Genomic DNA, 27,559 nt, shown 5'->3' on the forward strand with positions numbered 1-27,559 from the left:
GAGAGGGTGCAAAGCTTCAATGTTGGATTTGAGGGAACCACTAAAGCTATCGATTGTCTAGAAAACTAGCAAAGAGGTTCTGAAGGCAAATCTTAGGCTGAGGTAAGGGTAACTGAAGACCAGGACCATGTGGAAAGAGCACAAGTAAGGAAGGGGGCTCAAATTCATTCAAGCAGGGTGTATTTTTGATAGGAATGACATCTTCAACAGAAATAGAACCAGTCAGCTGACACTTTAAAAAATATTAGAGCCTTTTAAACTTAAGGTTGAGGGAAAGCTTATTAGCACAGAGGAGTACTTTTGGAACAAATGAAGAGGGGAGTCATAAAAAATACACATTCCCAGCTACAGGATAAAAAAGAATCTTGCAGTAGGATATGATGAATAAAGTCTCCTTTAAACTGGAGGTAGAGGATGAAAATAAGGAAAAGATATACACAGTTCTGTAGTCTCAAGATATCAAATTAAAATGCTTAGCCCTAAGGAAGCTAAGAAACTAAATTAACCTGGATAGTCATGTTTTTCACCATGATAACAGACGATAAACAGTCAGTGGATAAAACCAAGTTAAGAGCATACAGGAAAGACAGAATAGGACATGCAAGTGGTACCATTTGTTAAGAGAAGAGTATTGTAAAGACAAATTGATAAAGCAGTTATATCAACAACTCAGCAGTTTAGAGATACTAAAGTTACTGAAAGCTTTTTTCCAACAAGCAACAAATTCTGATGTCAAAGTTAACCCTCCTTTGAGCCGGGAAAAGGACTAGCAGATCTCTAGACATCCCTTCCAACTTTCATGCTTTGTGATTCTGTTCTGAGAAAGCTATTACATGATAGATCAAAGGCTACCTCTTATGACCTCATGAACAACTGAATGAAGTAACACAGATATACCATCATTCCATAACAAACTCCTGTCTTCTATTACACTGTAGAGGACAAAAAATCAGATTAAGCAGTCTCCTTCTACTTTGTCTATTTATATTAGTTGAAAGGCTTAGCTAAGAGTTGAAATGACTTAATTTCAGTAATTTAGTTCATACCTAACTTAATTATAAGTACTTTGTTAAACGTGCGATTAAAGAAAAAGAGGGATCTAGCAGAATGAATCTATTCTGGCTTCTACTTCATGTGTACAGGATTTTCAAGTCCAGAGAAAGAGAGAGAGAAACCTCACAGCCAGAAGGGGCTGAAATAATTTCTGTTCTGATATTGATTTTAATACATTTCTACTGTTCCTTTGGTGGACTTGCAGTTCTTTGTCTAAACACTTAAATGGCCTTGACACCATTATTTTTAGGTGAAAGCAAAGGCTGTACTTACTGCTCTTTTCTCTCTTCTGACAGACTTCTGAAATCTGTAACAGTAATGAGACCTCCATGAGCTCTAGCCAGTGACCTTGTGGACAACATACTCATCTAGACGTGGGTGTCTCACCCACATCACTATCCAATCACTTCTACATTACTTACTTCTTACAGACTTCTTGTCTGCCAAGACAGAGTAACATAGATGCTGGAAATCTCAGGAAAGTAAATAATTGTGAGATTTAAGTTTAGGGTTTTTCCACGTTACAATACTCAAGGTTGCTCAAGTAAACTTAGCTGTAATGGTGACTGAATTTCAGAGAAGGTTCCTTTTTTTTTTTTTTTTAAAGCATTTGCAGGCATTTTAAAAGAAATACGTGGGATTTCTCATACCAGAAACTAGCTACTTCTTAAAAGTAAGGTGTGCAAAGATTAAAAATAATTTATAAAAAAAGTCTGTCTAACATTTTTGCTTTGCCTTTTGATTCTAAGTATCATGAAAATCACTTTTTTTCTGCTCTGATTAATGTTTTGAGAATTTGTTAAAGGAGAAAACATAAATCAAGATGAAAGATTGAAAACAAAGTGATTACCTTTCATCTGCTACGGTGGTATTTAAAATCTGCAAAGATAATAATTTTGATTGTGTCATAGTTATTAAGTAAATTTACAGTGCAGAGTATTCAAACAGTTAACTAGGCCATATGAATTTCTTTGCCAGTTTCCACAAATTACACTGCAGGAATCCATCTCTTTCTAGTTGATGAAACTACTTTACAATACAAACTGTATCATACTATATAATACAAAATTTCAGCAAAGCAAGGTTGGACAAGATTAAATACAGTATGTTGGAACAACTGAGAGTTGAAAGGAATTAGATAGTTTTCATCTAATCATGGGAGGTTGTTTTCCCTGTCTTTCTGATTTTGTCTTCAAAGCTCTTCCATATGGATTCCAAAAGTTTCCCTTCTTTTCTAACTTTTTACTTTGAACAATGGGTTTGCCTCAACCGTTTTTTCCTCTGTCAAGAAAATCTTCCAGCTGCACCTATTTCCTGCTTCTGCCCTCCACAAAGACAAAAGTGTGCATGCCTGAATGCCACAAAAGTGTGAAGTCTTAATGAACTTCTGATGTTCATACTATATAATAATATCCATCTAGCTCAATACGTTATATAAGAACAACATTACTGAACGTAATGTTCCATGAAGATACTATATGCAGATCGTAACAGTAGTTCTCACTTGCCTGAGTTGGCAAGTTATTTTATTTCAGTTTACAGTTTGTTTATAATGGAACAATAATTCAGTTTAAATTATGAAAATGGTCTTTCTGCTGAATTGTTTTAGTTTAGTACCATCACATCTTTCATCCCCACGCATGCTGTGAATTTTCTTGCATGCAAATGAGTATATTTCATGCGAAGACAGGGGAGTAGAAGTGATGTAGAAGAGTAGTGAGGAGTAGACGTCTGGAATTCCCTTTCAAAAGAACATGTATAATATGAGCAGCAGTGGTGCAAGTTTCTTTATGAAACCTCACCAACTCACCTTAACTTGGACTTGAAAAGGTTCTGAGTACTAAGCTGTCTGTGTCTACTGAAAATGCCAGCACATTTGGCAACAGTTTAAAAATATAAAAAGCTAATAATTTTATAATTAATACTGGAATTATAGTTGGTTATTAGTATAAACCTACTAAGTATTTTTATACTTAAATCGTGCTTTCTAATAGTTTATCATTAGTTGCTTTATGACAACATGAAAAAGTACTTAATGCAGTTCTGAACTGTGCATTAAGCAGAATTTTATTTACACTCAAGAAAATAGCATAGCTATTTCTGAACAAAACAAGTTAAAACATATTTTTACAATTTAAATAAACTGAGATTTAATTGAAATAATATTCTATCTTCAGTAATTCCTACAGATAAATAATCCCTGAAAGTAATATGATTTACAAGCTTCTATTCAGGCTTGCTTTCCCAAGCAGGCTTACTGATCAACTTGTAAATTCCTTCTTCAAAACACAGCTGTCTTAACTGAATATTCCAGAGCTATCAGAATAGCTTTTTGAACTTAATCTAACCTACATCTAACAATAATGTTATTGTTGGACAGTTTTTTTAATATCTAGGTACCAATATAAAAATCCCCTGGACTTCTGAGTCATGTAAATCACAGAGGTCAGTCTCCAGGTCTTACATGGAAAAAGGTGAAATAGATCCAAAGAAGTGTTCTGTTGTGGTTTTGTATTTTTAGAGTCAGCTTTAGTAACACAATGTAAAGAGCACATAGCTCCACTTCTATGTATATTCCTGTAGGCATGAGTTTGATGCCTTGCATGCAACACTTGAAAGTAACCACTGAACACATGAGGAAAATCTCACATGGTCAGAGTATCTGCAGTATACAAGTAATCACAAAACTTTTGGCAGCTAATTAGCATTCGGTATCTGATTTACATCAGAAAATGGACAGGTTCCCAGTAGGACAGATGATGTCAACTGGAAAAATGCATTTAAATTGCAAACTACCATGATGAAGCTTGATCTTGTGAATTATGGCCAAGTTAAAAAAAAAAAAAACGTAAGGAATATGTCAGTAGTTGACCTTAATCCTATTGGACTTCTGCTTGTGCAGGACCTTGAGTAGGAGCAACAAGAAATTCCACTTCAAAATAAGCAGATTTTTTTTTTTAAGTATTATTGTACTGCTGACATGAAGAAAAATAATATGTGTTTTCATGGCCCACTTTAATGACGTCAGAATTTTAATTCTGAAACTAAATTGCCATTTTATCTGCACTATAGTTTGCCAGGACTGTTCTTAACTCTTTGTAGCCTGTCAGCATGTGCTGCCTCCTTGGAAAAGGATGTAAAGATAACAGTTCCTGAAGCCACTGTTTATTGTGCAAATCTTAATTCTTCTCTTGGTGTCTGTTTAGTACAGACTAATTTCAAATCATGGATGTATACATATAGCTTATTATATGGTAAATTGATTCTTCCAGTAGAAACAGTCCAACAGAAAATTTTCCTCAAGGATTTCCCTGTAATTACTTGCTGGTGGGCCACTAATGCAAGTTAAAAACATAAAATATTATATTAAGTATAAAAAAGTATCCTTTTCAAAGCAGGACGATGTCTAAACCAGCATTACCCACGCGCTGGGACCAAAGCAATTTTTAGGGCAGTATTAATAGTGCTCAAAAACAAGAAAACCATTTTCTGTCAGTAAATAATAATTTGTGCAGGGAACAATGCTGCACTGGGTGATGTTCCCTGTGGAATTTATGAAGGTCTGGAAACAATGACAAAATTCATAGCCTTTTTAGTGAAATGCATAATGGATTTTGACTTCGCCTCATTAAACATCAGTGTGTAATACATTATGTAGAAAACCCTCGACTCACACAATAAACATTTTACAACAGGTTAAAAGTGGAACAGAAGAGAACAGGAATCAAAGGAATCTTATTTTGTTAAATTTCACTCTTCTGGAAATCATTCTGGTTGGGGTTAATTTACCAAGTGCTTATGTCTAAAACATGTAGGTTTGTACATACAGAAAAGTCATCCCAGGATTTCTTTATTTCTTTTTTTTTTATGGAGGGAAGTTAAGCACATCTAAGGTGCAGCTCATTGCATTCAAATATACATCTGAAGTCAGATAATTCCCAGCAGTGGTAGGCTTACCTGTACTGATCATGAAGGGACTCCAGGTTGACTGACTTAGATAGAAGGCTAAATTGTTAATTTCTAACATTGTGAGATGAATCCCAACCTCAAAGACAACTGTGATGAGGCTGACATAAAAACACGAAGATCTGATAATTCATTTACTCTTTAGTTTCTACTGCAAAATTTACCTTGAAGATGTAGTGGACAGACACACAGACAAGGCTTAGATGCCACAACTAGAGAGTTGTTGTGAAATGCTCAGCTAACTGCATGAGACGGTGCAGTTTCTCAAGAAAGGTCCATTTTCCCACATCCTATTGAAATAACCTTATAAGTATTCCTGGAAGTGGATGTTATTTGTCTCCTAAAAAAAAAGGCAAGCTATCTTGTGAAGGGGTCTTCTGTTACAGAAATTTCTGTAGCTGTCATCTATCTTGTTTCTTATGTGTTATACCAGCACTTGAGAAATCTGTGTAATGAAGGAAGGAAAAATGGCAAAGATACTCTAAGTTAGGGCATTAGATAGTTCTACTGTACCTGAGCAGGAGCTGCACGGCTCATGTCCCGAATTATATCAGTTGGTGTCACCAGATACTGCATCTTACGTGGTAAGTTATTGTGTTCAGGAGAAATTTTTGTGGAAGCATGGGTAGAAGTTTTTCTAAGCATCTCATGAAGACATTTTATGTATGAATGTCCCAATTTGTTTTACTTGGCAGAGCATGGTGAAGCAGGTTCAAGATAAAGTTCTGTGTAAGTAATAAGGGTTGTTTTACAATGATGAACAGGAAAACAGCAAAAAATAGTAGCAACTCATATATAAACAGTATCTTGTATCCAGTACTGGGTGCTTGAGGAATTCAGAGAACTGAAAAATACAATCTGATATCTTTAAACAAACGCAGTTCATGTGGTGAATATTAAGTACCACTATATAAATCTACAATGATTTGCAGTAATGTGTAAGCTAACTTGTTCCAAAATCTATGATTCTTCACTAATAAATCATTATACTATATTCAGTGTTTTTGGCAGATGAAAAAAATTATATACGTAGTATCAGGAGCAACTGAGTCTGAGAGCAACAAATTAATTAGAATATTATCCCATAATAGCTGTAGCACAGTTTCATTATGAACTGCCAATGGTCAAGTGTCTTTTTTAATAAAAATAACAAATTCATTTTTTTAATAGAAGTGCAGAAGTAAGATGAATACTGCATATATGCAGAGAGCAAATGCATTAACTTCTGTTCAGTTGTAAACTTACATTCCAGTCTCTGTCTTCTGCTTCAGTAGGAAGCTAAAGGAAAAAAAGGTGACTTCTTACTAAAGACGAGGGTTATAGCAAGCCTGTAACAGCCATGGGATGGCTTGCAGGAGACTTGAAAAGAGCTCTTTTAACAGTTCAGGAGCTGGGCAAGGATGTAATTTAATCACATTTTGAAAGCTGTGTGTTCAGAGCCCGCACAACTGGTGATCTCTGTGCTGTAAAGGTGAAAGTTCATGAATATCCTCATGTGTTCTAGTGAGGTATCTTTAAGTTCAAAGAATGCCTGTTTAAGAACTATAATATAAAGTGAAGTTGTTTAAACCTAGAAAGTAATACTTTTATTGCTCATACATCTTTAAATATGAACATCTGATAAACTGAGGCATATTTGTTTAAATTTCATTATTAAGAACCATTTAATTTCTTTATATACAGATTCTGAAGTGTAATGTTTTGGCATTCCAGTGATATAAAGTTAAGTTTTGCAACACAAAGAATGCATTTAATGACTGGATTGAGGAAAGACACTGTAGAAGTGTTTTTTAAACCAGTGCTCACAAGGTACTGTTACCACTTGTAAATATTTTTACAGAAAATGTTGTCCTGTGGGCTACAAATTATGATATGGTACTATGAAATACTTTGTGATGGGAGAATTAGAATATTACAAAAAATGGGAGGAAAGTGTTGCCATTCTATATAGAATAAAATAAATATGTGCTTCCTGAAAATGGCAATTGATGCAGTTTATATATTAAACCATCATATTGTGTATACCAAAAAGGAAGATGTAAGTGCAATTTGAATGGGACATGATGGGAATTCTTTCCAGCTAAAACTTAAGAAGAGTTTCTAGCATGTATTAACTTCCTATTGCAATTTTATCTTTGTGTTTTTCTTGGTGGTTTAGATACCTATTTGTAATTTAATTCAAACATCTAAGCAGTCCTTTGTTTTTTCTTTACATAGCAGATGGTACGTGAACAATACACTACAACAACACCAGGCACTAGCCTAGAGAGGCCGAAGAATGAATATGTCTACAAAATTGGAATTTATGGCTGGAGAAAACGTTGCCTCTACCTGTTTGTCCTCCTCCTTCTTATCATCCTAGTTGTGAATTTTTCTTTGACAATTTGGATTCTTAAAGTGATGTGGTTTTCTCCAGTAAGTATCCTCTTTAATTTTACATTCCTTTCATAGTCTCTTCTCTGCCTTACTACTTATTTCATATGTATAGAAGCTTCTTTGTATATAATAGATTTGTTCTTTGTTCTTCCTACTCAGCTGCAATTTGTACTTCGATTGAAAGTATATAAGAAATACCTGTCTTTGAACTGACTTACTGATCTGTAATTTATGTATTGGTAATAATCTTTAATATACTGAGGCTATTGATACCTTACATTGAAGTGAATCCTAACCATTCCAAAAGAATGTATTTCACTGTTGTCTCGTGGTCTGTCTGTTTAGTTTATACTTTATAAATGTATTTGCCGTAATTTTACCTCATACAGAATTCCTCAGTGTTAAAATATTTCTGGCAGTTGGTTTTTCTTAGCTTCCTTCTGCTTTTAAGCATCTAAAATTTAATAATTTATTTGCCCAATTAATTACAGCTCAGAGGTAATTATTACTACTTCGTGCTTGAGGGTAAGCGGCTATGTTATTCAAGAATAAATTTAATAACCTTCCACTGTCATATATATTTTAATATTTATAATGTAGTTTGCATGTAGTAGATTAAAGGGTAACTTTCAGAAGTATGCAAGACGTAGCTTTAGTCAGAATGCAGTAAAATGCATCAGTGGGTATTGAAGCTAAGTTGTTCCTAACATGCAGTCGTGATACACGGGTGATTTGAATAGACTTGTTATGAGAAAAATAATAATCATAAATTCCTACAGCTCTGTCCCTGCTACTGAAGAAAGTGTTTTATTAAAGTTCCCATTATGCATTGTTATTCTGCCTCTGTCCCTAAATTAAGGGCATTTTACCTTCATAGAAGCACTTCTAATTTCTCTTGCTAAAAAGAAAGCAGGTTAATTTTATGTGCTACTTACTAATACAGTTACTACTGTTTGAATTCCCATCAAGATTCTTCCTCCACGTAAATTCTTTTCGGCACTTTTACTGTCAAACAGATTGCAATGCAGAACATCTTAGTTCACATATAATTTTTCTGTTATGCAGTTCACATGGAAGAGGTGCACTTAGTGCCTGCACATCATGAATCACAGAAAACATGAATTATTGTTAAAATAATTTTCTGTGTAGCTCAGGTTTATACCTTTTGAGGAGTTTGAAAAATTATTTTCTCCTGGTTTGGTTTCACTGTATGAAACTGGTTATTTCTTCTCCGGTATGAGTCAGGACTAAAAAAATAGCATCAGAAGCTCCACTTTCCTCCTACTAGTTACCTTTGGGGAAGGCACAGAATGCCTTGACCTGCTGAGGCACAGTGACCAGTGGCAACAAGACCAGTGGAGTAACAGCTCACGTAGTGTATGCAGGCTTAAAATCTGTCACAGGGTATATACACTTAAGTGCTGCACTTACTTATAAGGGTTTTCCTAATTCTCTGTTAAAAAAAATCCGTACTGCATACCTAGTTAAATAGTGAGTTAACTGTAATGCCTTCAGTCATTTGGGATAATTCTAGGGAAATACAGATATTTCAGCTAAATATCAGCTGTAGGAGCATTAGAGCAAAGTACATACGTATGTCACAATCCTCAGCAGAAGTGTGTGTGAGGTCATTAAGAATGGAGAACTTGTGTTGGTGGGTATTGATTTAATAGAGTATATCTGTCAAGAAAAGAAGTAACTGAAGAAACCAGAAACATCATTCAGAGAAGCACAGGAAGGTCTAAGAAAGAGCATAGGGGTTAACTGCATGTTCAAAGTCTGGAAGTGTAATTGAAACATCACTGCCCTTTCCTTTGTCTAAGGAAACACTGTTTGTAAAGAATGAGGGTAACAGTCAGAGAAACAACCAACACTATCATCAAACTCTTTTCCTGATTGAATTAAGCACGTAGGCTTGACGAGTATTTGCTTTTTAGGAAATCAGTTGATTCATAAATATCTTACTTATCCAATTAAATATTTCTGTTGTTGGGAAGAGTTCAAAAGTAATTGTGCAATGTTATCCTATTCAGTTATCAGTTATTTGGCAAATAATAGTCTTTCAGCTGTGATGACACTTTTTTATTTATTAATTATGTGTTCCAGGTGTATTCTGTAGAGGTTACACTACTTACTATGTTTAATATAATAGATATTGCATTTTTAGCTAATACTTTAAAAGTATTCAATCACTTGTTCTTAGGTAGAAGGACATCAATACCTCTTCACATGGCGACTCTTTACCTTGTAGACTTTATTTGTAAGGTGATGACTTAGGAAATTTTGATTTTGTTTGTGTCCAATGGTGATCAGATAATTTAACTGCGAGAATATGAGTATGCCTAGATCTGCTGGACAAGTGAGGAGGAACTTTGGCTATTTTGGAATTTGATTCTTAAAGTACTTAAGTGCCTCCCATACTAATTGCCCAACATAAAAATTCCATATTGACATGACTGTCAAAGGCTGCATGACTGCCAAACAATTCAGAAAAAGTTGGACAGTGTTCAGCTAATCTGTACTAAAATGTTTTATACAACACTGAGCATCTCGAAGCTTTATAGAGATTAGCTGCTCAGTAGGAGACATTAACAAGAGGCATTTGGCTTCTCAGTTTGTTACATAACTGATACGGTTTCACAACTATAATCCTTTGCTTGCATTGCTGCAGACTAATGATATCTGAGGGGTTTGGTGTGTTGAGTTTTTTTTTAATTTTTACTTTTTCATTATCTTTATATTCCTTAGAGAAATCTAAGTTCATGAGACTCATTTTACATTTTCTCCTGAATATAACAGATTTCAGCTGTCCTGTCCTGCTGTCACACAGATTATCAGTACTTCCATACTTACAACTTCACCCGTAATGCTGATACGATGTGTCTGCACTATAATGAGTGAAGACTTGGACCAAAATTTTAGGTCACTATTGAACTTCATAGATTTTCATGCACCTGATCAGATGATTACCATTTCTTATTATTGTAGTTTTGGGTGGGTTCTAGGGGTGGGGGGCACACTGCAGGGGGTGCTTCTGTAAGAAGCAGCTAGAAGCTTTCTGCAGGCCCCAGAGAGTAAACACCAGCTGACTCAAGGCTGGAATCATTGCTGACCAAGGCTGAGCCCATCAATGATGGTCATAGCACATCTGGGAATCATGTTTAAGAAAAAAAAAATATGTTAGTAGCCACTTTTTGCCACCAGAGAAGGAAGTGAGAAGATGTAAGAAACTGTAGATACAAAGGCCAGTGAAGAAGTCTGGGGAGGACTTGCCCTGGGTGCCAGAGAGAGATGCCCCTGTAGCCTGTGGAGGTCATGGTAGAGCAGGTGTCCCCCAGCAGCCCATGGAAAAGGATGAGACCCCATCTGAAGCCCATGGAGAGGCCCCATGCTGGAGCAGGTGGAGACATACAGAAGACGCTGTAACCCATGTGGGAGCAGGCCTCTGCCAGCACTTGAAGCCTGTAGAGATTGAGACACAGAGAGAGAAAGAGATATATGCCAGGGTAGGTTTGCTGGGCAGAGACTTGTGACCCCATGGAGGACCAGGCTGGAGCACTCTGGGCCTTGAGAGACTGAGTGACATTCTATGATTTATGACTGTGGCCCATAGCAGTGACCCATGCTGGGGCAGTTGGTGAAGAGCTGAAGCCCTGTGGGAAAGGACTCCTGTTGGAGAAGTTCGTGGAGGACTGTCTCCTGTGGGTGGGACCCCTCGCTGGAGCAGGGGAAGGGGGTGAGGAGTGTCCCCCGAGCAAAGAAGGAAAACAACTCATGAAGAACTGACCAAAATCCCCATTGTGCCATTCCCTGCCCCTCCCTGTGCCACAGTGGGGGAGAAGAAGGGAGCAAGATCATGACTAAAGTGAATTCTGCTAAGAAGGGAGGGGTGAGGAGAGGTGCTTTAAGATCTGGTCACACTTCTCACTACCTGACTCGGGAGTCACTTGACGTGCAGTGCAGTGTCATAAATCAGAGAGGTTTATTTTGTGTTGAGTCTGTTTTGCTGACTGTGGAATGATCTCTCCCTGTCCTTATCTCAACTGCTAAGCCTCTCAGTATCTATTTTCTCACCTGTCCAGATGAAAAGGGGAGTGACAGAGCGGCTTTGGTGGGTGTCTGGCCTCCAGCCAGGGCCAAACCACCACACTGATGCAATAGGTTACCTTGTTCAGATACCTGACATTAATTCAGTTGTGCTTTCATACAGGCTATGCTACATTGTCATAACACCAGGAACGATCATGTGTCAAAGATTATTCCTAACTTTTATTCAGTTTGTGATGGAGAAATCCATGTTTCCATAGGTTTTCATGGATGCCACGGCAGTCAGCCTCCTGGAATAAGAAAGGTCAAGGCAATTGTCCTGTTCCATGTTAATAAGGACAGACAGCAATGAAACATGAGTGTTTTCTGGGATAATTAGTTGCCTTTCTCCAGTCTGGAGTTTGTCATGAAGGCTTTTCTCTGACATAAAATTTTAAGCATGGCAAGAAGTCTTTATAGTTTTAGATGCAATGTCAGTCAAACATGATTCCAATCTGCACTCATTCCCATGTTCTCCCACCATCCATGTTAAATCTTACTTGGATTTGAGTCACTAAAAAGTGGGAAGTCAATCCTTGATACTAAACCCTAATGCTAAGCCTTAGAAGAACTCATGAATCACCTTAACATGACAGAAATAAACTTGGTGTATGGAGGGCCAAGCCCACAATGCACAGTCCATCACTGCATATTCTGGGGATGGTTCTTCCTAAAAACAGGACAAATGTGTCTGCTTATATACCTGCACTTCAGTTGGACATGCAGACATAGGCAGTGAGAACTGGGAAACTCTCTGCACATTTAGACTACAGTATGATCTTTGCTCCATTTTGTCTTTGCGCAGATATTTCTGGCACTGGAATAACATGGGGAATTGCTACAGTTGGACAAACAAATACAGGACTTTTCAAACACCTTTTTTGGCTTACTTGTAATTAGTGAGTGCTTCTACCCATATACTTGCTACCAGAAATTATTATCATGGACATCCCACTCTGCTAATCTTCTTGGGTTCTCCTGGGCAATTAATAACTAATATTAATATTAAAATGTTTTAAAATATTTTAAAAATTATTTTCCAACATTTTCTACAAGGCAATGACAATTCATTTATATTTCATTGAATAAGAAAATGTTGAAAAACTACTTACGTATAGAATCTTGCAACCAATGGCTAGATGCACATTAGCTGGCTGGTAATTATAGCAGTTAGATCTATAAATATTATATTTTATAATCAACTGCTTATGTAAACAACTATGTAAGCACTTGAAAAATTCAGTCATTGAAGATGGAAAAAATTACTTTAAGAAATACGCTAAATATGAAAATAGGAATGTTATTAATTAAGAAAGTAAGATTTTAACTGAAAATCAAGTCTCATTTTCTGACAGTGAGGTTTGCCAGACTGCGTAATAGCATGCCTGATTAAATTGGACATGCCAAATCATTTGGAACATTTAAAACCAGACTAGACAGCAATAAAAATGTATGGCAAAGAACACTCATTCACAGCAAGAGTTCTCCTTCACTGCAAAGACATACACTAATGAACTTGTACAGCCTTTCCATGCATTTTACCATTAACAGTCTGTACTCCATGGAATTAGTTGCCATTTTGAGAATGTTACATTTTTAAATACTCAAATGAAATAAAATAGCTATTTAATTATTAAAAAAACTCCACATAAATTTTACTAAAATATTTTAACGTCAAAACCAGTATTCCATAGTCTATAGTGTGAAAAAAACTGAAATATTTTGCTGTTTTTCCATTAAACTAAATATAATTTGCCTCCAACTTAGACCACAGTCATTGCCATTGTCTCTTGTCAGACAGTGAATATTTAAATATTTTATGCAAAACAAAATTACTAGTTGAAATGATACTAAGATACTTATTGCAAAAATTCTCTTATCAAAGAAAGTAATGCTTCTCAGTAGTGTGATATATCCTTGAATATAACGTATTTTCTTTAAGTACATGATTAATCTGAATTATATTATGAATGAAATCGTGTATGTAAAAGGGTGTGGAAGAACACTAGTTTAAATTAAAACAATCTAATTTTACTCTTGTTGAAATAATATATATTGATAAAGAGTTATAATAAATATTCTGCATACAATGAGATTATAGTGTACATGCAAGTTTGAGAACTGTGGAAAGATGACCTCATATGGGCTTGGCTGCAGCTCCAGACTCTGCTTTGCTAGTTTTAAGTTGGATGGGGAAACTTAAATGAAGCTACTCTTGGCAAACCCTCTGCCAAAGGAAAACCAGACGCTCTGACCTCTTGGTCTGATGTGCCACCATCTTTTCTAAGCCCAGACACAATCGGTACTGTTCATCTGGGGTTTTGGCATGTATTTTTGCTCCCAGCAGCAAGCAAAGCTGTTCTAATGTAGGAAACAGGAACGGTGACATTTAACAGTTGAGTAGATAGTGTGACCTGAAAAAGGCCTCTGTCCATAAAACTTTGTCTGTTTTTTTCAAGTGCTATCAGCTGAATTCATAAAAGATGTTAAAACTCCATAAAGACTTATTATATCCTTTTAGATCATCATTTACTCAACAATATTATTGCAGAGATTCACATACTCATTGAAAATTTACTGTAACATTTCTTAGAACAATGCTCTGCAAGTTGAGTGGAATGGTTGTGGTTGAGGACACTGATGAAAAAAAACAGTATTTCCAAAATGTGGGACCTGGGGACTTCCAAGTGTGCAATCTGATTGTGCCTTGCCTGCCTGTGAGCTCCACCCTGATTTGAGTGCTCACAGGAGTGATGCCTGCAGGCTCCATCCTGCACAAAAGCCTTTTTCCCAAAGAGTTCCTGACATGGATGATGGAGAGACACACTAAGGTGTGCACCTGCTCTGCAATTTGACCCAAACCCAGCCTAGAGAAATAAATGAACTTGAGTGTTTCTTGGAGATTATCTGGTTTTAATTGCAACATATGGCAGCGGTTGCCATTTAATATGATAATATAATGATAGCTGCAAGGTAAAACATAATAGGTAAATAATTTAATTTATTCCTTTCACACAATGCTGGAGACATCTTCAACAGTGCTGTGTGAGTGATGCAACACCTCTTTGTCCTTTTTGGATCTCACGTTTTTGTCATCTTGACTACTTAGATAGCAGGTTCCGCCAGGGTGGAGATTCTTGTCACTGTGTGCTTACACAAAGTGTAGAGCACTGAGACTGTAAGATGAATTGTCCTCTAGTACAAATGATAGGATTTACAATATTGAATCAATACCTAATCTCTGTAATCATATGTACCATGAAAATATCCCTGATTCCTCAGAGGAATTCAAGAAATAAACAGCATGCACTCTTGTTCTGAAGAAAATCCTTTTGACAACCTTTACAAATCAGAGGAAAAGATTTAATTCCATTCCTTTAGCTAAGTTGTATAATTACAAATGTTAATATAATAAAATTAATTAGCCAAATTACAAAAACCTAATTCCTGAATAAATATGTATAGCAGTGGGAGTAGCAGTCTGGTTTTCTAATGTTGAGCAAATCGGTCGCAGGAGATGTGATGCCAGATGTAATAGCATTTTGGTAGCCGAGTACTGTCCAGCTTTGAAATGTCTGTGCAGTACGGAACCAGAGACAGAATTTGATCCTTGACAGATGAGGAAACAAGCTGGAACTGAATCTGGTTTTAGAAGTTAGCTTTTCCTCTTGAGTAATACCTGTTACAATTAATAGGCTACTTAAGAAAGTCTGTTATTCTATATATCGGGACAATGGGGACCTAAAAATATCTTGAACTATGTATCTTAAATATTAATCCTGCTTTATGAAAGAAATCATATCAAAACTAAGTAAATATTGATGGCTTGATGAATTTGCATCGTTTATAACCATTTCCTTACAAAACTGTTGAGTTCAGATTGTCTCTCTACTTTTCTAGACCATGGAATATTACCCACCCACTTTCTAGACATACCTGATAAGAGTGTTTTAGTCTGTAAGCCAGGTGAGGCCAACTTCTGTATCAGGAGTGCTCACTGTTGCTGAGGTCTCTGATTTGACCAATGTCTTTACCAGAAAAGACTCCACTGTTACCTAAGAAGAGGAGTTGGATAACCTTCTCTGTCTGAGCCCAGGAAATAGAGTCCTTGCAACAGAAAATGAGATGAGGCATCAGTAATGTTATTATACCAAGCACGTACTTAGCTCCAAAATAGATATTGTAAGTCAAACAGAGAGTTTCATCAGATTCATTACCAACCCTGTTTTGCTGATTGCTCTTTAACAATCTCTACCCACAGCCCTATTATCTCAATGAAACAGTACGCTCTTGTTTGCAAAGCAAGTTCTCTAAATAGTAATTGCTGCAAGAAGTACTGCAGTGAAAGCTGGATCTATAAAGCCATTAACTGAACTAGCTTTGGGGCACAACAAATGACGTCTTGGTCTGAACTTGCCAAGGTCTTTCCCTGGGCTGGCCTAGAAGTGGGATGTGAGTATCCTACAAGTAAGAAAAGGTGTTGTCTGAATGAAAGTGCTGCATTCTCACTATTCTGAAGTTCATACCATTCTCAGTTCCAATCAGCAACTATAGCATGTGTGGACTATGAATATTTGGACAATCTGAATATTCAGGAGGCAGGTATTGCAAATCAAACAAGCTGTCAACTCCTGAGACAGGAGCTACTTGATCTGAAATGGGTGCATGTTAAAAGCTAATGTTTGAATCGACTTTGAGATTTAATTGTTGTAGCCATGCTACACATACATGGCTATGCCTGTCTGTGCAGTATCTGAGCTGTCCCAAAAAGACAAAAAAATATCTTTCTGTGCAGCTATTAGCAGATACATAGACCTGAAGTTTAATTTCTATTGTCTAGAGGAGTCTGAGGACTGCAATTAAGGACTGCAATTACCTAGAAGATACAGAAATAGAGATGATATATGATCATAGAATCACAGACTGTTTTGGCTTGGAAGGGACCTCAAAGATCACCCAGTTCCAACCCCCTGCCATGGGCAGGGACACCCTCCACTAGCCTAGATTGCCTAAAGCCTCATCCAACCTGGCCTTGAACACTGCCAGGGACGGGGCAGCCACAGGTTCTCTAGGCAGCTTGTGCCAGGGCCTCACCACCCTCACAGGGAAGAATTTCTTCCTAATACCTAATCTCCCCTCTTTCAGTTTGAAAACATTATCCCTTGTGCTATTACTACATGCCCTTGTAAACAGTCACATCATAATGATATGATATATTTAATATGATACAAGATGATACAGAATGTGGTTTACCCAGTATAATGAGTACCAATGTCTATCAGACATTTTGTTGTAGGAAAATGAGTTACAGTTATTGATTGAATTTAGGTGACTAGAAACACTCATCATAAACTGAACTATTATGCTTCATGCCTCATCTTTATTTCTAAGGGCCATGTGCCTACAGCAGCAGACCTCTGCATTATTGTATTGGCTTGGGAGATAAATCTCAAATATATCATCTGAAGTTCTTTAGACTCCTTAAATCACAGACAGGCTGAGGCTCAGCTACCTGAGAACAAGTCACTGTGAGTGTAAGAAAGAGCCTCGGAGCTACATCTGCTTGTTCCCATTCCTAATAGTTCAACAGCAATGTGCAATGTGCATCACTTTCCACACAACTTTCTTGGTCATGAGCCAGAGCAGCAGGTCCTACCGTAACAACAGGTGAAAAATTGGAAGTTCTAGCATCCTGTTTTAAGATAGACCTTTAGCACTGGCCATACCAATGCTGTCAAACTTGCTTTATCCAGGCATTTTTTCATTTTTCTAGATATTAATAGGATTTTCATATTTTCAGATATGCATAGCCAGAAGAAGGTGTCCATACCACCAGATCTATCAGTATGGCTTTTGGAAATTTTTGGTCCTACAGTCCTCTGAAATAAATGTAAGGGCCTTTCCATGGCTTGTGGACATGCTGTATTTCTCTACTGGTTCATGGAGAATGGAACTGCTTCCCTTTATTTTAGAGGGAAAATACATTACATTTACTGTGTCTAGAGTCTAAGAGAATCCCATCCAGATGCTGCATAGCACCACGATTCTAGTATTGGTGGGTATTCATTTCAGGTGGTTTAGAGAATCCCTGTGTAGGAAATTCGCTGAATAGCTGTCACATATCCTTTAAGACCACAACTTCTGAATCAAAAAGCCTTTCGTTTAGCCTTTTTGAGACCTGAACCCACTGAGAGCTTGAATTTTTGTAGGCCTTTTTCTATATGCATTTCCCTCCTCAAGAGCATTTTCCGATGACGAGAAATGCTTCTACTATGGTTGAAGCCACCCTGTTACTGCAATTAGAATATGCCTAGCAGTTTTGAAATGAAAACTGGTCACACCTTTGTGAACACTAATGCTAAATTGCAGCTTTGGTGCATAAGGATTTGGCAGCTGCCAGCAGTTCCCACGCCAGTCAACTCCTCGCAGCAATAGCAAAATCTGCTTAGTGTCTGCAGAGACACAGATTCATCCTCCTCTTCTATACAGCTCAGTCTCTGCCTTGCTGAGTGCTTTGAGTGATTAGAAAACATGAGTCTCAGTTATAAGCACAACAGTGTGTTACAGCTCAGAGCCAGCACACTCAAGCAGTGACAGTCACCAGTGTCAGGATAACAAGAATCCAAACTTGCCATACATTTGCTAAGTTTAATAAAGCACTTATCCCCATCCCCCAACCAATATTTTATTGTATAACTACATCAAAGCCTGTGCCTAACTGATATTTGGACCCTTTCCTCAAGTCAATAGAAATATTTTTATTCAATTATTTGAATAGGAATAGAAATAAATCCTTGAAACTGAAAGCATCAAGGTTGTTCATTACTGAGAAAGTCACAATACTCAATAAATAATAATTGTAATAAATAGTAATGTAAGAAGCAGAGTGGTTGTTGAGAGAACATTATGTGTAACTATCATACTCTTTCTTTTTATGGAACTTACCATTGTGTCTCAGTACATTAGGGTGATTGTTTATCTTAAATCCCTCTCTTTTATACTCCATGGAACTTCACTTTGACAATAGAAAATCCTGAGATGCTCAAATATCGTGGTACTAAAGAAATAATGTTTACAGTCACGATGGTAATAGAAGTGAGGATCGTTATATGAAATCTGTACTTTTTATTGTTCTCATGTATGCTACAGAGTTTGTCCATTAGTTGTCACAGATAGTCATTTATGCAGGTAACCTGTCTAAATTTCCATGGTTTTGAGCTTCCTGTGTGGTCATGAGAATGGATAATGAGGCTCTTACTCAACTATGTGAAAATGTGAGCTTTATGTCAATGCTTAAATGAAATATCTGATGAAGAAAATAGGACATGCTTGAGGATATACTTACACAGACTAATCCTGAGTGATATGACTGGATTACTGAAAAATAAGAACTTAGAGACAAGTTAAAGTGCCAAGTTTTGTCACATGGCATATTATTCTTGATGTCGAAGACATCCCTTTGTCTATATAGCTTTTTCAGAATAATCACCACTGAAAAATCTGAATCCATTAGAAACAGTGTGCTCAACAAATTGCATAATCTTCTTTTTCAACATCAATTATACTTTTTTTGTCTAAAAAAAAATTCTTCCTGACAAAGCCAAAGACAGGACAGAGATTGCCATCCTGGCATTTGTTAAATTTCCCCAGACTGCTTCAGAGCAACAATTAATTGCTGTTTCTCCCTCTGCCTTCTCAAATTTCAGATTTGTCAATGTCATTTTTATACCTACTCTGTAATATATTGCTTCTTTAGTTCTTTAAATTCCAGGAAAAATATGTTTAGACCTGATAGTTAATATAATCTACTTTCACCTGATGAGAAAAGGCATGAGATCATAAATTTAGTTAATTAAATGAGAGCCATTTGTTAGTAGTATTTCTTTTGAATATCCTGATATTACTTGTCATATTATTCAGAAGTGTTTGCCTTAAAAACTGTGTGGGTTTATGCTGTTGAAGTGATCTCTGGTTTTTGTTACAAGTTAGAACTGCCTCTAGTCTTCACTAGAAAAACATTTCTGAATCACTCAGTGCTGCGTAGAACCTGTGATTATGAAAGCCACAGGGAGCTAATCATAGGTATTATCTTAGTTTTGCCTCATGAGATGTATCAATATATAATAGGTACTTTTTTAAAGCTTTTCAATGCTCTAAAATTTAGAAATTGTATCTGGTTCCACTGAGAAAAGTCAGTACATTATCTATTTCAAAGCAGTAAAATATTTTACACTAACAGATTCCATGAAGAGCTATACCAAAAGCCTCTTTCCTGAAATAAATCCTCACTGAGGAGGATTTGCAGTTGTACTCTCCAGTGGCCTGAACTGCTGACATGAATATTTCTTACCTTACGGAAGCAAAGCTTGTTTAGCCTTGTCTCTCTTCAAACATGTTAAAAGAAAATAGCTACAGTTTTTCTTTGAAGTCAGGTTAGACATGCTATTTAGCATTATATATGGATATTTAATATTTAATATATTAAATACATTTAATATAATAATTTATACGATATACTATATATTATATATTATATTAAATATATAATATATTAATATAATATATAATATGATATAGCAAATATATTAATAATATAAATATTGAATATTATAAATATTAAATATATATATTCCCATTGGTGACAACATACCATATTTGAAAATAACTACAATCTCTTAAAATTACAACTTTTTGCAGTGGTTGGGAGATTTCATTAGACCAACAGGGTATCAATGGATCATCAGTGGCCTGTTGTGTATCTCTTATTCTCTGCATACAGAGACAACCACATGAAAATTATTTGTAGTCGAAATACTTTTGGGATGTATTGTTTATTATTTAGCCCTCATACCTTCTCCTTGTAGTTTGAGACAATTGACTTGGAATACTTCTATATGTAGTTGACTTGGAATACTTCTATATGTAGTTGACTTGGAATACTTCTATATGTAACCAGGCTGTAAGCCTGCCAAGTTTTTTGGTTTCTCTCACTTTTTGTGGCAGGGGAGGAGTGAATTCTTTACAAATTAGCTAAATACCTGGGAAGAACCTTGGTGCCGAAACCTCCAAGTCCTCAGACCTACTTATGGAAGTAAATCCTCACTCATTTTTCACATTATCAACTCTGTGATAATGAAAAGAGAAAGGAAAAAGAATGAAATAACATATGGACTGGCAAGCACAGCTGGGCTAAAATCAGGAGGGAGCAACTGGGAGAGAATAAGGAAGGTACAAAAGCTGACAAGCAGGGGACATGGAAAGCAAGATGAAAGATGGACACTTGACCTATAGCTAGAGGAAGAAAAATAAAATAAAAGAATGAAAAATTAATCAAAAAGAAAGAATTACTGAAAGACGAAGCAAATAAAAATCCTTCCTTGTCTCTTCAATAGGTTTAGAAGTATCATAGTCTTTGTAAAATACATTGCTGATAGAATAAACCTTGAGATGTTAACATAAGGTTTGGTTTATGTGAGCGCTCATGTAAAAGTTCATGACATTTTTAGAAGGCAAAGACAAAGGCTATTTCAGCACAGCCAATATACAGCCAATATAAATGCACTTAGTAAATGGCTGTAATATTGTATTTTTCCTTTAAAAAAATAATCCCAACTTTAATAACATTTTCTTGAAAGCTGCAATTTCTTAAGAAGAAATGAGGAATTGTCAAAATTTTAAATGCCTTAGTATGGGTAGCTTTATCAATAGACTGGAGGCAGGCAGCTTTGGAAATACTCAATTTATGAAAAGAACAAAAATGAATATGATAACTGTAATAAAATATGCATAATTCTTCCATCTTGTCCACAGACTGGAATGGGACACCTGCGTGTTACAAAAGAAGGCCTTCGTCTGGAAGGGGAATCAGAATTCTTATTCCCTCTTTATGCCAAAGAAATCCATTCTCGAGTGGTAAGGACATCATCTTTTAATAATGCTAAACTAAAATTAATGCACTTATAAACAGTTGATTTCAGGCATAGTCCAGCCATCTCTTGTGGAAATGCATATATACGTGTGTGTGTATATACACACTTATTTTTTGCATACTTTCAGGCACGATCATCAGGTCAGTTTCTGATGCTATGCCAAAACTACCATTTTTCTCAGGCATATGATAAGAAGTAACTCAAAAAGGAATTATAAAGGTCATTGTTTACACGTAATGCTAAAATTTTAATAGTATATAGAAAGTTTTTCATTTTTTTTACTGAAATTATGTTTTAATACAGGGGTCCCTGTGAAACTGCTTGGGTTTTTTATTCATCTGTTACAGAATAGCTTCAATGTCTCTAAATGTAGTAAATCCTATTGGAATTTCTCTATTAATTATTTTCTTGTTGCTTCTAGGACAACAGTATTAAATGTATGTTATCTTTATACATTTATGTATATAAAATCTACAAGACTAAATGGAAAGATTTTGCATTCTTGTTAACACAGACAGAAAATTGTTTTATTGTTACTATTGAGGAAAAAAAGGAATAACGTTCTTGGTCAAAGAAAATACTTATCAAGTAGATTAAATGTAAAATGACACCAGGAATTGGCATTTTCATTGAAGTACTGGGTTTAGAGGAAGGAAGAATCTAAATTGCTTTTTCATTATCCAGGTGAACTTTGAAACTTATTCCAGTGAATATTTTGTAGAGAAATATCTGGTTTGGGCCAACAAAATGAGCATTTTTCAGAACTACCCTCTGTAGTCCAAACTCTCACAAAATAAAGCCATGCCATCTTTTATGCGCACTGTTATCAACCAATGGGATATTTCATTGAATAAAGTACTAATCAATGAAAGTAAAAGCTGAATGTGGCTCCTCATTACGTCAAACATGTAAACATCCTCACCAAAAAAACAGCCAGCTATGAGACTTTTCTGAACCTAGGGAAATGGTTAGTGTTTCAGTCTCTATAGCAAGAGAAAATGTAGGTAAATTTATCAGAAAATATGACTGATCTAGGATTTACAATGAGGTTATTAAAATGCTAAATCCCAACATATTTTATGTCTAAGCCTTTTTTACTCTTTTTCTGCAACAAGTATTTCCAGCAGTGGGAACAACTTTTACTTAGATGGTGAAATTCCATTCTTAATCTATATTTCCATTTTGGTTTTTATGCTGTACTCTTTTCTGCTCACAGGCTGTGGGAAAGTTATTTATGTGCTTTAATGAATTTCCCTTGAGGTTGTTTGTGCAATAAGACATGTAATGCCCCAAAGAAATCATTATGCAATGTTAAGCTACCATTCCTGCACCTTTAATGTTCCTTCCGGCTCTTAATACATTTAGGACAATGTAGGAAGGAAGAGGTGTGGCAGCATCTAATATAAGCTTAGCTGTCTAATGACCCATCGTGATCATTAGTAGTATGCATTAATTAGAGCCTTCAGGCTACTGCATATCTCTGCCCCCTATGAACGGATAATTCATCAGAGTTTTTTGTTTATTTGCTAGCTTGCTTTTTAAAATATTTGAACTCTCCAGAGGCTTCATTGAGTGCAGCTTGATCTCCTGAATGCTATCTATATATTTATTCCCATAAAGTTGCTTATTTTTTATGATTTCTTTTTCTAAGTTTTTCTGTTAAAGAATTGGGCTACTCACAGGTTTCATAGCAGCTTTCTCCCTTGCCTTAATAGTGTTCTCCTTGCTGTCTCCTAACAGCTTTTCTCACCTAATGAGGTCTCCAAAGTGCTAAGAAAATATGTAGCGGAACCTACTTACTGTGCATCATCTCAGGAGCCTATTACAACTTTATGCTTTCATTATGCGTCCAACACAGAGTTGTGGGCAATACCATTGCACCTCAGATAATGCATATTCATGGGAACACAAAAGATGAGCATTTATAAATATGTTACTAGATTTTAATTAGTCAGCAACACATATGTGGAAGCTGCAAATCTAGAATACAGACTTTTCCACTGAAATTTGTTGTTACGAATTGCTAATTTATTTTATTTTGTGGGTCATTTAGCACATATATTTAAATATAAGTATATTTTCCTAACCTTTGTGGACCTTCCTTTACCACTTCATACTTATTTGTTACCATTAATGTTAACTTTAATGCACTTCTTACTTTTATTTCCTAAGACTTTTCACTATTTGTGTTCATTCTGTTAGCTTTCCCTTTTTTCTGATATAATTTACAAAATGATTCATTTATTGTGCTCACTGAGTGATGTTTCCTACATTTCTTCTTGTAAAGTAGCCTTTAAAGAAAAAAGAGTATAAGGACTAAAAAATGTCTATTGTTTCTTCCACTGTTATTAGGAAAGTTTTTGTAGTTAAATTCTTCACATAAAATGTGTTCAGATTCTTGGTTTATCTCATGCTCTAAGCATCAAATTACAATGGGAACATGATTTGTGTGTGATTTTTAGTGATTAGCCCTCCAAGGTGCTGCGTAGTCTCTCTTGAGCCCAGAAAAGTACCAGAAGCCATATATGTAAATGATATTAATGACATTCCAGTACTCAGAAACTCACTTATCTAGGAATGAGTATCCCCTTTGAGTTCACAAGCAAGCAACTTGAAAATACTCTCTTCATACCACGTACTCCCTGGTACTTTGGCAACTGAGATGTGCTTAGGCATTCTTACCAGTTACAAGGTTCATATCCTGTAGATGTAAAGGGTGCTGTAGTATGAAAGAACCTGTTCTGTAAATAATTTATTCCCCACTTTTTACGTCTGTCACTGTGGCTACAATTTGCTGATGGAAAGGAGCATGATCAGATGTTTTGTCCTCAGATAATTTTCTGTTACTTAAAATCAAGTAAAAACAATGGCCAATATGATGTCCCTGAAAATCACCTTCATTGGAATACAATTCAGGTGCCAAATCAAAGAAAAACATAAAGTCATGGAGTCATAGGATATCCTGAGTTGGAAGGAACCTATAAGGATCATCGAGTCCAACTCCAGGCTCCACACAGGGCCAGACAAGTCAGAGCATGGGACTGAGGGCTTTGTCCAGACACTTCTTGAACTCAGTCAAGCTCAGTGCTGTGACCACTTTCCTGGAGATCCTGTTCCAGTGCCTGACCACCCTCTCAGTAGAGAACATCTTCCTAATTAATATACAAGCTCAACCTCCATGCTTGTAGCTTCATACTGATTTCTCAGGTTCTTACCACTTGTCACCTGCCTCTTTGCTCCCGCTTGTCAGGAAGCCACAGACTGTGATGAGGTCTCCCCTCAAGCCTCCTTTTCTCCAGGCTGAACAAAGGGACTTCAGCATGACCTCATAAGACTTCTCTTCTAGACCCTTCACCATCCTTGTTGCCCTCCTCTGAGCATTCTTTAATACTTTTCTGTCCCTCTTGTACTGCAGTGCCCAAACCTGCACCCAGTACTAGCGGTGAGGCCGCACAAGCGCAGTGTAGAACCAACAGTGTTGGCTGTCCTGGCTGCCTGGGCACACCTCTGACTCATGTTTAACCCACTCAATTCTCTCCTTACAAAGTTTTAGGACACTTCCAAGTCATCCCTATCAGTTCTCTTACCATAAACGTGTTTCATTACTCTCTGTGTATCTAGTCTGATGGAGCAGCTAGGTCTTTCAAAACAGTTACTCATCTGATCTTCACAATAAGCAGTGGGTGAGGAGGCATCAATGAGCCTGAATTACAGAGAGTTTGAATGGAAGGTCTGGGAATAAATAATGGAAATGCTACAACACCTAGAAGGAGTTCAACAAGCACACCACCAAGCTGTGAGTTAACACAAGGGGATTTAAGAGGGTGTTTTGGCAAAGTAATTCCATGCTGGCTGAAGTCTAAGAATCACATGAAATTTTGAATTTCCTACTATAGCTAGCTTGGATTGTGGTAAGGTGTGGTAGGGATGAATGAAGTTACCAATAACACCTGCTCAGCATGCCCTGGTTTCCATAAGTGGCACAGAATGATAGGTAAGCTTGGGGCCTTGACTGCTCTGCAAATGTCTCACCTATGATGTAACCTGTGACAATACATTAATGCCTGATGTATTTGGCTACTTGCCCTGCCTCAGTAGAACATCTCATGGACTTGTCAGACTGATGCAAGATTGGATGCCTAGGCCAGTGGTACAGGAGGAAGGGTAGAACTGGAAAAGAGTTTGAGAAGTGAGATCTGAGAAGGATTGAGGGGGATTTAAATAAATGACACCGGGCAGGTGTCCTTTCAAGGGCAGTATGCTTTACTGCAGTCTCTCTTCTTGGATCCTTTCTTTGGGTGAGCTACATCTTTCCCCTTCAATGGGCCAAACCTTCACTTGCCTCCTGCTACTTCCAGACCTCCTCTCACTCACTGGAACCCTCCTGGGCCCTAGTAGAGAAATGATTGGAAGAGACTCAAAGTGTCCATGGTCAGCCTTTTATGTGGCTAAGTTTATTTTCAGGTCAATTCAGGCTTAGACGGGCTATAGAAGTTCTTACATGATCTGTTGGCTTTTCTACAGCAAACCTAGAATCAGCCTGTTGTAGCAGTGCCATGTGTCACCAGGAGTTTGGCAGTTGGCTCTCAGCTAACTACATACCTCATTTGTCTCAGTGCAGAATGGTCAAATCATCTTCCTGTTGGTCGTGTTCTCTTTTGTGCAAGTGTGTAGTTTTCCAGATTGATTTAGGTTTTAATGTAAAATTATATGCTTCCAAGGTCATATTGTACCCTACAACTTTCTATTTTTCCTTAGATATTTTTCAATCCACAACATTTTGGAACTGCATATGAACCCCAGGGAACCCCTTAAACTTTCATGAGAACATGTGTTCCTTTAATTGTTTACAATTCTAATTATTCTGCTGAAACTTTTTTTTCCCCTCTCCATACTTCAGGACTCATCACTGCTGCTTCAGTCCACTCACAATGTGACTGTGAATGCTCGTAATTCACATGGGGAAGTCACAGGAAGATTAAATGTGGGTAAGTCTAAGTTGATTTTTCCTTCTTCACTGTTTTGGAAACATTTTAAGGAATATTTGCAAGGAGCTTGGAGGGTATAATGCACTAAACACATTATTATTTTTTTACTGTTATGACCATATTTGAACAGTCCAGATGCCACTCAGTAAGTACCAACAGTATATTTTCAATTTGTCAGTTAATAATATTTGAAGTACTTTCTCACTGCAGAGTTATGCGGGAAAGGTCACTGTTGAAGCGACTCTTCTTCTTGTGTAAATATCTATTGGTATTTGCAAACCATTTTCTAAGAAAATGCAACCAGACAACATGGCTGGAGAGGTCTGTGTGTCTCTCTTCATTTCCTAATATTCCAGAGCCTGATAGATTTAAGCAGATGCCTTAAAAAACCTGCCACTTCACAACTCAAAAATGTATGTATTTTTCTATATTTGATGGCAGTAAGATACATTGGTTTACTGAGTAAAATCAATAGATCTTGATAGATGTGGTAGATCTTGGCAGTAAGAATAAGCAGACCTTACTCTTTATCTTTTTAAGGCATGAATGGTAACAATATGTTGTCAGATGAAACAGAATTTTTCTTATTATTTTCAACCTTTACTCGACTTTGAAGAAAAAATGTAACAATTTATTAACTCGCTTCTTCTAAGATACTTGTGCAGCAAAGCATAAATTCCTACTTATTTAACTATAAGAACAACCTGATATGCTCAAGTAATTTACTAGATTGAGACCCAGATGAGCATTGGTGAACAAGTCTTCCATGCTTAGTCTGTGTAACTTCTGTGACAATTCCTGTTTGAAGAATTATTGTATCAATTCATTGAACATTTGTCAAGTGTCGCTCTTTTCAAATAAAAAAAACTATAATTTATAAAACAGCCTGCTATTCCCCTTAAAATGTGTAATTATACAATTAATCACAATTTGGCCTTTAAATGTTTTCGGATCTCTTTTCTTTTTTAATTCAGGTTGATCATTCCTTTTAAAAAATGCCCCTAAATATATACAATAGTAGTATCCATTTATCATTTTGATAATAATTAAGGGTATGAAAGATACAGCACATCTAGTTTTATATTATTAATGCAGTTATTACACTGGTTTGCTGTAATTAACCATACAGTGGCCACATGACCAAAAATGTACGTCATCAGA

General features: G+C 36.5%; 1 protein-coding gene across 1 annotated transcript in view; it reads left to right on the forward strand.

Moving 5' to 3' along the window:
- The window catches only part of SGCG (sarcoglycan gamma), a 91,748-nt gene that overhangs the window by 20,943 nt on the left and 43,246 nt on the right, over positions 1-27,559 (forward strand). The window contains exons 3-5 of the mRNA XM_084279155.1: positions 7,237-7,434; positions 21,292-21,393; positions 26,311-26,398. Of these exons, the coding sequence (XP_084135281.1) occupies positions 7,240-7,434; positions 21,292-21,393; positions 26,311-26,398 (385 nt within the window). The 5' untranslated portion in view covers positions 7,237-7,239. The remainder of the gene's footprint in view (positions 1-7,236; positions 7,435-21,291; positions 21,394-26,310; positions 26,399-27,559) is intronic.

Source organism: Gallinula chloropus (assembly GCF_964237585.1).
Source record: "Gallinula chloropus genome assembly, chromosome: 1".
Taxonomy (NCBI): domain Eukaryota; kingdom Metazoa; phylum Chordata; class Aves; order Gruiformes; family Rallidae; genus Gallinula; species Gallinula chloropus.